The sequence below is a fragment of the Canis aureus genome, chromosome 4 (genome assembly GCF_053574225.1).
Source record: "Canis aureus isolate CA01 chromosome 4, VMU_Caureus_v.1.0, whole genome shotgun sequence".
Taxonomy (NCBI): domain Eukaryota; kingdom Metazoa; phylum Chordata; class Mammalia; order Carnivora; family Canidae; genus Canis; species Canis aureus.
Genome location: NC_135614.1, coordinates 59625850 through 59638253, shown reverse-complemented (window position 1 = coordinate 59638253; position 12404 = coordinate 59625850). Strand labels below are relative to the sequence as shown.

General features: G+C 44.5%; 2 protein-coding genes across 2 annotated transcripts in view; one reads left to right on the top strand and one right to left on the bottom strand.

The window, feature by feature from the left end:
• Positions 1-12404, bottom strand: part of FAT2 (FAT atypical cadherin 2) — an 80957-nt gene that overhangs the window by 17084 nt on the left and 51469 nt on the right. The window contains exons 13-18 of the mRNA XM_077895818.1: positions 11640-11873; positions 9077-9460; positions 6830-7044; positions 5715-5852; positions 4958-5101; positions 2323-2520 (exon numbers count right to left, since the gene is read on the bottom strand). Of these exons, the coding sequence (XP_077751944.1) occupies positions 2323-2520; positions 4958-5101; positions 5715-5852; positions 6830-7044; positions 9077-9460; positions 11640-11873 (1313 nt within the window). The remainder of the gene's footprint in view (positions 1-2322; positions 2521-4957; positions 5102-5714; positions 5853-6829; positions 7045-9076; positions 9461-11639; positions 11874-12404) is intronic.
• SLC36A1 (solute carrier family 36 member 1) overlaps positions 1-12404 on the top strand; it is a 107288-nt gene that overhangs the window by 85485 nt on the left and 9399 nt on the right. The gene's annotated exons all lie outside the window — the stretch shown is intronic.

Genomic DNA, 12404 nt, shown 5'->3' with positions numbered 1-12404 from the left:
AAAAGAATGTAAATAAAAAATGCCTTTTCCTTTGATATTTCGCCAAGCATCCCTGCAACTTTCTGTCCAGATTAGCAAGGACAAAGTTTCCTTTAGTGACGTTATCACTTTCACAGCTGTCACCAGGGGTCTCCACAACTTTCCCGACAGTAGAGTTGTTCATATGCATTCCAGGGCTTTGGGTAGGTGAGCAAGTCATGAAACTACACCTAGTGCTGGGATTTGTGCATAGCACAGATGACATATTACTAATAGCAGCAACAGTAATTAGTACTTCTGCTAAGTTTAATATACAGCTGCCATCAACTGAGCACAGACTATTTGCCAGTCACTTGTACCACTTCTGATGCATGATATCAGATATCGCAGCAACCCTAACCTTAACATTTCTCATGAGATAGATACGACGAAGTCTCCCATCTTAAAAAAGCCATCACTGAGGCTCGAAGAGGTCAAGTAACTAACCAAAGGTCAGAGCAGAATCTCAACTCCTACTTGTGTCCATAGCCTGTTCCTTTGCTGGCCTCTAGTGCCTCCCAGAAAGCAGAAATACAAGTCAAGGGCAAGAGATGGCGTTGCCGGTAGTTACTGAGAGATTGTCTGGGTCAGGATACAGAGTTCATCACTTCCTAGGCAATCATGTCCATGACTTTGGCTTTGAGAAAGAACCCTCTACATTAGCCTACACCTGTCCTCTGAGCTGTCCTCTGAGCTACAGACTCCCATTCCCTGCTACCCACTGGACACCTCCACTTAAACATCTCACCTAAGGCAACTAAAAGGTGACATGTGCAAAACAGAGTGCTCATTTTACCCCGTAAACCTGTCCTTCACCCACCTCACCGTCCTTCCAGCCTCAGCAATGGGCACATCTCCCAGTCTTCACTAGAGTCTGGAACCTGTGAGTCACCCCTGATTCTTCTCTCTCTCCCCATATCCAATCTATCACCAAAACCGGTTTATTTCTAGAAGAGCTTGTCCCTAGTCTGTCCACTTCTCGCATCTTCGTTATCAGCCCAAGGTTTCTGCACTGCTAGCTCCAGCTGGGATTGGAATGAATACTAAATGTATTACCAAGACTTATAATTAGGATGGCTGTATTTGTTGGTTTGCCCAGATCAGTCTTAATTTTCACAAATTGATCCTGTTGTGTCTCAGTGATCACCAATTAACTATTTTTAGTGCTTCTCTCCCTCTCAGGAGCATCACAGTTTGGACCTCAAGTAGGATGGTCACCTGAGCTATGAGGCCTCCATGATCCATTCCACCCATCTCTTCAGCTTTATTCCCATTAGGATCATAATGCTGACCACGTTGGCCCCATCTCAGGCCACTTTAAGCTCTTTCCCCACTCGAGGTGTTGGCTTATCTTGTTCCTGCCTGTGGCACTCTCCTGCCCATTCTCATGTGGCTGGCTCCCCAGGTCCCAGCTCAAATGTCCTTCCTTATGAGGGCAGCTACCCTCTGAATATGTCTCCCCTGTGCCTTATGAGCCTTTCATCTCTTTATTTCTTCATCTGTTAATTGTTTATCTCCATGACTCAAATCAAAAGCCCATGGGGATAGGGATCACCCTTTCTTTCCCCCCTGCTATATATTACCAGCAGCGAGCATAGGCCCTGGCACAGGATGGGTGCTCAATATTTGTTGAAAGACTTAGCAAATCACTGACTAGCTGGATGGATGAATGGATGTATATCATCCTGAGCCCAGAGAAGTTTGCAGAATAACAGGGTCCTCTAGGACTTGAGATTTAGGAAAGGGATCTTGAGGGAATGAAATGAAGAAGAAACGTTTCACTACCACCTTGACCACTTTCTTTTGGCTATTCTCACGCTATCCTTTGCAATACCACCATAACCCCCTAAATATGTATGTATCTTCTCAAATTTGGACCCCACAACAGTTTCTGTGAGGTTCAGAGAGCTGTCCTAGCCAAACTCAAGGAGTTAGAGCCAAGGTGAGTGAGGGTATTGCTCTGCCTGGGAGCAGTGTGGGAATTCAGAGCTAAAGCTCTAGGCTCAGAGTATTTGGTCTGAAAAAAACCCACCTCTGCCACTTATTGGTAGTAGTATTATAAGACAGTCCCTCAACCTCTTTGTGCCTCAATTACTACATCTATAAAGTGGGGGTGGTAACTGTACCCACCCTAAAACCTGTTGTGGGGGGGTTAATGCAATAAGGCATGTGAAGTACAGCCCAGGGCCCAGCACCTAGTAAGAGCTCCATACATTTTCCTCTAATTATAGAAGCATTAGTAGTGCTTTTGGCAGCACATTAATGTCCCCATGGTCACCACCAGTGGCCCAACACAGCTCTCACCTTGATCTGAAGCTGATACCATTCTTGGACTCTCCTGCTCAGGCCCATAGTGGTTACTAACCATCCATCAGGGGTCACTCGGAAGGCAGAGCCATCATTCCCCTCGGTGATTAGGAATGAGTAGGGGGGACCATTCTCTGGTGAGTCCGGGTCACTCAGGATCAGCTGCAGGACTTTGCTGCCAATGGGTGAGTTCTCCTGAGGCAGAGAGTGCCAGGAAATCAAAGAGCAAAATGAGTTCCAGTCCTTTCTTTGGTATCTTTCTGGATCCTCTCATCTGGGATGAATCCTCAGCACTCCGACTGCTCTCTCAGGCCATGTCTGGACTTTGAGCTATCATTCATTCATTCATTCATTCATTCTGCCAGCCTGTAAATTGGTTATTGGCTTTGCTAATCTAGACCAGGAGCTTCCTGAGGGCAGTCTCAGTCTTAGAAACAGAGAACAAAAAGGCAGGAAGTGTATTTAGAGTCCCTTTATCCTATAAAAGGTGACTTGCCCAATCCTATAAAAGGTGACTTGCCCAAGGTCACATAGCTGATGATTCGTGTATATAAATTAGTTAATGCCTGGGATCCAAGCGGAAATTTGTGATTCATAGGGTCAAATGAACACCTATAAATGGTTTCCTGTGTAGAAGACCAATGGAATATCCAGCTCAATGAGAAAATTTAAAAATGAGTAGGAATTCAACTAAGAAAAATGGATTCCCTGGGTATTGTTCCAGTTTCTGTTCTATAACATGGGAATTCAGTATCTATAACACAGTGGTTGTTAACAGTCTTTTTGCAACAAAATCCTATCTACAAACAGAATCTTATGAAGAGAAACTAATGGTTGCCTATCCAACAGACATTCCTTCCTCCCTTTCTTACAAAAGCCGACTTTTGTTCAAGTGTGGGTGCCAATATCCTCAGAAAAGATATGCCCTTATTAAGAAGAGATGAACTGGGGCACCTGGGTAGCTCAGGTCAGTTAAGTGTCTGACTCTTTTTTTTTTTAAGATTTTATTTATTTATTCATGAGAGACACATAGAGAGAGAGGCAGAGACACAGGCAGAGGGAGAAGCAGGCTCCATATAGGGAGTCCAATGTGGGACTCAATCCCGGGACTCCAGGATCACTCCCTGGGCCGAAGGCAGGAGCTAAACCGCTGAGCCACTCAGGGATCCCCAAATGTCTGACTCTTGATTTCAGCTCAGGTCATGATCTCAGGGTCATGAGACTGAGTCCCATATCAGACTCTGTGCACTGGGTATGTAGCCTGCTTAGGATTCTCTCTCTTCCTCTGCCCATCCCCACTCGTGCTCCCTCTCTCTAAGAGAGAGAGAGAGAGAGAGAGAGACTATGTATGCTTGGTCTAAATCAGTTATAAAATCTGATTTCCTGTGCCAGTTTTTGGTTTAATGGTGATCATGCAATCTGATTCTGATCACTGGAGAAGTCAACCAGGTGAGGGTTCTGAGTTTTCTTCTTTGATGAAAACAGATCCTGGGATGGGGTGGGGTGGAGTCTTTGTTTGTTTGCCTTTGAAGATGGTTAGATAATGATATGATGCTGGAGCTGCAGCAGCCGTTTTGTAACCATGAGAAAGATGAGGGAATTTCAAAGAAGCTAGCCCAAAGCTGTGGTGCTGTTTTTCTGCTAAAATAACCAATTCTGTAATAGAACTTCCCACCATCATACCTTTTTATAGGAAATAATAACACCTTATTATTTAATGACATTTAATCAGGTAATCTGTTATTGGCAATCAAAGCATCCTAACTAATGGTCATACAAACAAGTAAAAGTGGAGTGACTCTAGCTGATACATAGCAGGACCCAGATTCCACCTTCCTGTCCTCTTCCTCACCTCCCTCACCTCTTATTGTCACAGTTCCCATTGAATCCCTAGGCCTCTTCAAATCCCATTTGTAAACCATTGGTACGGTGGAAATAGCTTGGGGATCTGGAAAACTATCTAGGTTTAAATCCCAAGTCTGCCACATTCTAGCTATGGTACATTTTTGCACTTCCATTTTAAAAAATCTGTAAATAGGGCAGAGTAGGCCCTTTATCCATAGGGATATGTTCTAAGACCCCCAGTGGATGCCTGAAACCATGGATAGTATCACACCATATATACTGTTTTTTCTTTTTTTAAGATCTTTTTTTTTTTTTTAGCATTCCAGCTGTTGTCTCTTTTTTTTTTTTTAAATTATTTTTTATTGGTGTTCAATTTGCCAACATATAGAATAACACTCAGTGCTCATCCCGTCAAGTGCCCACCTCAGTGCCATTTTTAAGATCTTATTTATTTATTCATGAGAGACACACAGAGAGAGGCAGAGTCATAGGCAGAGGGAGAAGCAGGCTCCCTGCAGGGAGCCTGATACAGGACTCAATCCCAGGACCCTAGGATCATGACCTGAGCCAAAGGCAGACACTCAGCCGCTGAGCCACCCAGGTGCCCCTGATTATTTTTAATTCCATAGTTCATAGTCCCCTTTAGCAGGCTGTGTTGCTGTTAGGGATATCAGTGGCAAGGTCATGGCCACTGTTTGGGTGGACTGATACCAATGGTGAGCACCCTCTACCAGGAGGGAAACAAAAGGAGAAAGGCTTCAGGATGTCTTTGGAAGCTCAAGCGTACCTGGACAGAGGTGCTGTAGTTGAGTTGGAAGAATCTTGGTGGGTTATCATTGACATCAACCACTTGGATAGCGATGACTGTGTCTTCATGCAGTGGGGGCCGCCCACTGTCTGTGGCTCGGAGCCTCAGGGAATAGCTAGAAGTCTGTAGCAAGATGCCAGTGGAGAGTTAGCAACAAGACCCCTCAGTTCTGTGACTCATTGCTAATGTTTTCAAAAAAATAAGGTTGGAGACACTCCCCTATTACCCACTTATACTATTTTAGGGTCCAGGTTTTGGAGTCAGAAAGAAATAGATTTGATTCCCAGTTCTACCATTTATTAGCTATGAGAACTTGGGAAGGTGACTAAACATCTGTGAGGCTATCAGGACCCACCCCCTAGGATTATTTTAAGGACCAAATGGCATAATATATATAAAGAATTTATCAAAGTTCCTGGCACAGAGCAGATAATTAATGATAACTTGTTATAATGATCTTGCCTTTGAAGATGGTTAGATAAGGATATGATTCCTGGTCAATAGTAAGAACCTAGCCTGAGCTCCTGTAGTGAAGGTTAAGGGTCAATTTAGTCCCTCTCCTGCCTCTGGCCTCACAAGCCATAGAGACCACACAGAAAAAACAAGGGCGGAACACTGAGGACAAGCCTGGAGAAGTCAGCATGGGGTGTGGACCTCAGTTTATCCCCTGGACCTGCATTAAGGCCATATCTATAGCTCTGATAAACTCAGATTGGGCCCCTCCCACATGACTCACCTGTTCCCAATCCAGGGCCTTGGCCACCTGTAGCTCCCCCTTCTTGGGGTGGATGGTGAAATGCCCAAGCTGATTCCCTCCTACCAGGCTATAGGTGATGGCACTATTTGCAGGTCCATCTTCGTCAGTCGCTGACACCTGCAGCAATGAGAGAGTAGTTGTGAATGGAGGGCAAGAGGAACCAGAAAGGAACTTTTGCCCCTGGGAGAGTAAGGGAACAGATATGTCCTCACTCCAATGACAGCCATTGGCTGGCAGTCCCTGGACCACAGTCATCCCTATAAAGGAATCTCTTCATTTTATAGCCTACTATAGATTTCAGCATGCCATGTTTCATTCATTTACTCATTCACTCATACTGACCGGCTGCTGGGTCCTGAGCTAGGAGGTGAGGGGTGTGCCAAAATGAATATGCCCACAGGAAGTTTAATGTTTAATTTTATGGGTAATTCTAATTTGGGGAAAAGTATGATCATCTTTATGAGAGGACAGAGAACACAGTGATAAATTCTACCTGGGGAGATTAGCAAAGCATTCCTGGGTCCCAGAAGGATAAGGAGGGCTCCTGGGAGTAGAGCCAGCATTCCAGGCACGAGCCCAGAATGTGTGAAAATGCAGAGGCTGTTTAGGGAAAGACACATCTTCCTGTGTGGTTGGAGCATAGGATGCATATCAGAGAGTGGGAGGAGATAAGACCAGAAGGCAGAATAAAGAGGGGTCATAGAGGACCTTGACTTTGGTTTCATTCTATGTAGTAGGGAGCAATTACATGTTTAGATGCAAAGAGGTGCTATTTGGTGCCTCTCTCCCTACACACACACCAATACTCCTTGTCATACACAGTGACCAGGCCTTTCCCAGGCCTTGGAGCCTCTGGCAGTCCTCTCGGATCTCTCCTATGCCCCATTCTAACAATACCCAATCTAGACCTTATCAAACATGGCTCTGAGACCCTCTGTCGTGCGTAACAGTTTGGCCAAGTAGCTGCAAGTCAGAGTTAAGTCCCTAGTGTATAAATTGATAAACTAACCCATGGTCATAGACATCTGGGAGAGGGGGAGATAAAAGCCCACCCAAGTCCATGCCCCCTAAAAGGCAAAGTTGCAGATCCTTACTGTGAGCACGACGTCACCCACGATGGCGTTCTCTAAGACCCTTGTGCTGTACAGATCCTGGGGGAATCTGGGTCGGTGTTCATTGATATCAGTGATGTTGACCACAATTGTGGTCATGTCACTGAGAGAAGAAGAGCCTTTCCTGCTGCATTCTATCGATAGGAAGAACTTGGGGCTTGTCTCAAAGTCCAGGCTCTTGTTGACATACAGGATCCCTGAAGAAACAAGAGATGATGGAAGCAATGAAGCATTTGGGATTGCAAAGGTATAGAGCTGAAGAGTCTTGAGCCAAACCCCAGAAGAGGCAGCTCAATAGGGTTGAGAAAGACAGATCTTCTCCATCATCTCCTCTGTCTTGTCCATGATCTCTTCCATTTTATCCTCCGCTATCTCCATCATCTCCAACATGTCCTCCATCTCCTCCTTCATCTCCTTCTTCATCTCTTCCATCATCACCTCCTTCCTCTCTTCTATCATCTGCTCCATCACCTCCTCCTTCATTCCATCATCTCTTCCTTCCTCTCCTCCATCATCTCCTATCATCTCATCCTTCATTTCTTACATCACCTTCTCTGTTTTCTATTTCTCCATTACCTTCCTCTCCCCTCCTCCTCCATCTCTCATTTTCCTTATTGTCATTCTCAACAGCAGTGTTTCCTTCATTTACTTCTATAATATTTCATTGAAATCTCATTTAAATCTGTAATATCAAATCTTTCTCATATAAATCTATAATAATTCTGTAGAGTAGGAATAACTGTGGTTCCTATTTTCTAAGTGAGTCAACTGATGCTCTCATCAGTAAATGACCTGCTTAAGTTCACCCAGCTAGTAAGTGACAGAACTTAGATTATAAGGAGTTTTATACTACCCAAAATTGTTCAATGAACTGCTAAGGCACAGATTTATTTTTCTGAAAATTGGAAAAGAATAAGGACTTATTGTGTTGTTCCTGCATAGTTATATGGTGGAAAGCTCTTCTTTATAAAAGAATTCCAATTAGTAAATTAATAAGGAATGATAAAATTAGGAGATCGTCATTATGCTGTGCCTAATGAAATAATGTATCTAAGAAATAATCATCTAAGGTTGCTAAAACCATTAGAAGAACAGCTGATGAAGAACTCTATGGGGATTTGGCTCTAGGTTGGGTCAGGCTGACAACACACAAGCCCATTGTCCATCTTAACCTCAGAAAAAAATCCGATCAGTTATATATACCTCCTGACAAAGTGCAAAGTACAGCCCAACATCATCTATGAAGCACTGTTGCTATGAGATTAAGCTTGAACCTGATCATGGTCTTTAATCTAAATGTCATTTATGAGAAATATAGGGGCTAGAGAGATATATGACATCAAAAAAATACAGTCAGTAATCAATCCAAAATAGAAAAAATTCTGCCCAACATATGACTCAAGTTTCCTTAGTTAGATGGTAGATGAAATAAAGAGGGAGAGGAAAATGTTAGAGATTAAAAGAGACTTAAAACACTGCCTGTCGACCAAATGCAGTATGTGTGCATGGGGGTGGTGGTGAAGGGCCAATGTCAAATCAGACCAGGACACTGACAATTACTGAAGCTGGGTGATGGGAACGTGGGGTTCATTACACTGTTCTCTCTACATTTTTATATGTTTAAAGTCTCCACAGTACAACCATTAAAAAATACTGCTCAGTGATAAGACAGCTGCATTAGAAGGTAGAAAGTACTATTGCAAGGGTGCTATGGGGAGGAATCTGACCTGAGCAGGCTCTGAGGCCCTTTCATGAGATTCTGTGAGTCTGACTCAGGCTCTTCTGAAGGAAAGAAGAGACCGTTTCCTACTTCTCTTCATGAGAATGAGGGGAGAGGCAGGGGTACCAGGATATTTGGGGAGGGTTGTGAGAGGGAAGCAGGTAGCCATACCCTGGGAAGCTTATGCCCCAGATTCCAGCAAGTGCCTTGTCAGCCGAGGGCAGAGAGTGGTCTCATCCTCCAGAGGCTGGGCCTGAGCTGGGACCATGAAGCTACAAACTGTGGGAGGAGAGTGGGTTGCCAAGCATCCTGGGTGGGGGCGTGAAGGAATAAAGGGTGTCCCCACATAAGCTGGCCCCAGGGCAGAAGAGGGGCTTGGGACCTGGAAAGATGAAGAGTAAAGAAAGAACCAAAAGAGTTTTGCCCTATATGTGAAGAAGTCAGTGGTCCCCAAGACCCTGGGTGTGCAGGTGCATGTTGAGGGTGGGTAGCCTCAGGTGCTGGCTCACCTGTGCGGGCATCCAAACGGAATCTCCCCTGCTCGTTCCCACTGACCACACGGTAGCCAGTCTTCTCGGCCCCGGGACGAGTGAGGGTGGCTAGCCGCAGCACCTCTGTGCCAAGCTGGGCGTCCTCGGGCACCTGTACACTGTGCTCAGTGTTCAGGAACACGGGCAGATAGTCATCGAGGCCTACCACTGAGATGGTGACTGTGCCCAGAGTGGACAGTGGTATCGGAGTTCCCAGGTCAGAGGCACGGACAGTGAGCTCCAATGCTTCCTGTGGCCTGATCTGTAGTGGCTTCTCTAGCCGAATCACACCTGTGGTGGCCTCAATGGAAAAATGACCTTCAGCAGAGTCCGTCAGCGAGTAAACCACCTGGGCATTGGCACCTGTTGGAGAGACCAAGAGCATGATTCATACTGAAAGACCCTTCTCTGGCCCCACTGGCAGTGAATTTTCTAACCACAGGAGAGACTAGGGTGGAGGGTCCCCATAGAAGCTAACATACTCAGGTTAAAAGTGAGAATCTTTCAGTGGGAGATTCTTCACTGGGGGTTCAAGGCCTCATAGAAAGGTTCCTGGGGGTGGAGTATCTGCAGATCTATACAATTATCTGAAATTGCTTATGTGGGAATTAGAGTCCAATGCCAGCTTACAAAGTGAAAAATCTATAGTGAGTCCCTTGGTTGTGATAGAACAATTCTATATTTTGATTGTGGTGGTGGTTACATGAAATTCTATATGGGATAATATTGAATGGAACTAGACACATAAAGACATGCTCACACGCACACATTCAAATGTGCATATTACAACTGGTGAAAAAAAAAAACTGGTGAAGTTTGAATAAGGTTAATAGTCCAGTTACCAGTAATGTCCCAGTACCAATTTCCTGCTATAGCTAAAATGTCACCAATGGGAAAAGTTGGGTGAAGGGTGCAGGGGCCTCTCAGTATGATTTTTGCAACTTCCTATGAATCTACAATTATGTCAAAATAAAAAGTTAAGGAAACACACATACCCATGGAAAGTCCTTAGCAAATCAAAACGTGGTGTTTCCTCAGGTTTGGCTCAAATTCTATGATTTTGGTTGTGTACTAGATAAAGCCGTAGGGGCCATTGTGTATGGTTGTGTACTAAATAAAGCAGTAGGGGCCATTGTGTATGAAGAACACCAATACTGAATGCTCAGCCCTAAGATCCTTACCCAGTGGGAGGAGTACACACCCTGAGCCTGAGGTTCTCACATCTCACACACACCCTTTTGGTGGAATAGTGGCAGAAACTGCCTATTAGAATAGTTGAACTTACATAAGTTAAGGACACATACCATGCAATTTCCCCATATATACATTTTTCTGGAAAGACCATATTCTTTCTAAAGAGAGGAAGCTTCTGGTCAGGTCACATTTGGAATATCTGATGGAGTGTTTAGATTAGAATAATAACAGTTTTAAAGGGCTAATGGTAAACTGGGTACAAAGCTACAGGATGTGTCCTAGAAAGAAGGCATGATCAGAAGCATGTAATTGAAGAAACTAGGTCTCCTCCACCCAGAAAGGAAAGCTTAGGGCTGGAGCAGATAATCATCACCTCCCAGTCTTGGAAGGGTGTCGTGGGTGGAAGTGGGTGGAAGTCTAGGAGATCTGTTGTGACTACAGAGGACAAGGCCAGGACTGATGGGTGCCAGCTCAAAATAGGTAGCACTTGATAATTATCTAAGGTACCACAGAAGGTCAGTAGGGTAGCTGCTAGGAAGTAGGGAGGTACCATGAGAAAGTAGGTGATTGGTTGCCTAGGAAGTAGGGAGCTTCCTGTCCCTGGAAGTGTGCAAGTACTAGCTAGTGAGCACAGCAGGACCTTGTAGCCATTAGATGCCTTTGCTCTATTTGCCCTCTCTTAAACCCCTACATTCCTCCAAAATCTCCCATCTCCTTCAATGCCAAGCTAAAACTCAAGAAAATTGGACATATGTACTGTATATATATATAAAGCACACAATGCTTCATGATGGCAGAAGTTGTAATTGGTACAATATGGAACAAATATCACGCACAAATCTAATTTGCCCTGTAAATTCTAAAGAGAATTAACTCCAGTGCAAATAATGTCATTAAAATAAAAATGTAAAATACTGAAAATGATTCCGCCTTATTGTATAGAAAATTGAGCACAAAATGTAATAGCTTGGTAGAATTCGTGCCAAAAACTCCTTTCTTTTGGCAAATTTATTGGACTTGAATAGTTCCAATTAGCGTACTTCAGATTAGATGGTTGTATTTAAAATGTCCTTGAGCGTAAATGGCAGAATTGAAAGGGCTCCAGGTCTGAGAGCCTGTGAGAAACAAGGAGGCTGAAAGGCCCTGTACCGGCCTCAAAACATTACCCAAATCTTTTGTCATCTAGCACTTAGGTATGCGGTTTGTGGGCAAACACTTTCCTCTTGTAAGTGTTTGTAGACTCAGCAAGGAGGCAGAGTCCTTGCTGCATCTCAGAGCAACACACGAAGAGCCAAACCCTCAGCCCCAGTGACCCTGTGAGCAAGTCGCCCATCCTTCTCCTCCTCACCTTGGTCAGGATCCCGGGCCAATACCACAGCCACGGGGGTCTTAACCGTGGTGTTGTCGAAGACAGCCACAGCACAGTGGCTGGGGAAGAAATGGGGGGCGTTGTCATTCACATCCTCCACATGGAGGGTCACATCTGCCTGGCACGATTGGCCACCTCCATCCGTCGCTTTGGCAACAAGGCTGTATGTATCCTTCTTCTCTCGGTCTAGAGCTGTTAGGGTGGTCAGCTCCCCTGGCCAGAGAAATGACAGCAGGTGAGATTTCCCTAGGGGACATTACTCCAGAACTTGCCTTCTAGATATCCATGCGAGACAACCACAGGCACACAGGGTTTTGTCACTCTGTGACAGAAAGGGGTCGGAGAAAACAGGTCAGTCCTGCCTATATACAGTTAGGAAAGAAGGTGAGTCCCACACCTACCTCCTCCCTAATCCTCCCAAATGCACTCCACAGCCATGTCACCAGTTTAAGATCCTCACCACAAGCTACAAAGAGGCACAATGTTTTTAAAGGGCAAGGACGCAATTTCTAACAACACATAAAATGTGTTTATCTTCTGGTCCAACATTACACATCTGGGAATATAGCCTATGGAATAATCAGACCAAGTGTAAAAATGCATAAATAAAGATATTTTCTGCAGTATTGTTCATAATAGCAGCATACTGAAAATACCCTGTATGTCTTTCAAAAAGGGGCTGTTTGAATATATCATGATTTAACCATACGGTAAAATTTCTGCACAACCCGAAAGGAATTATGA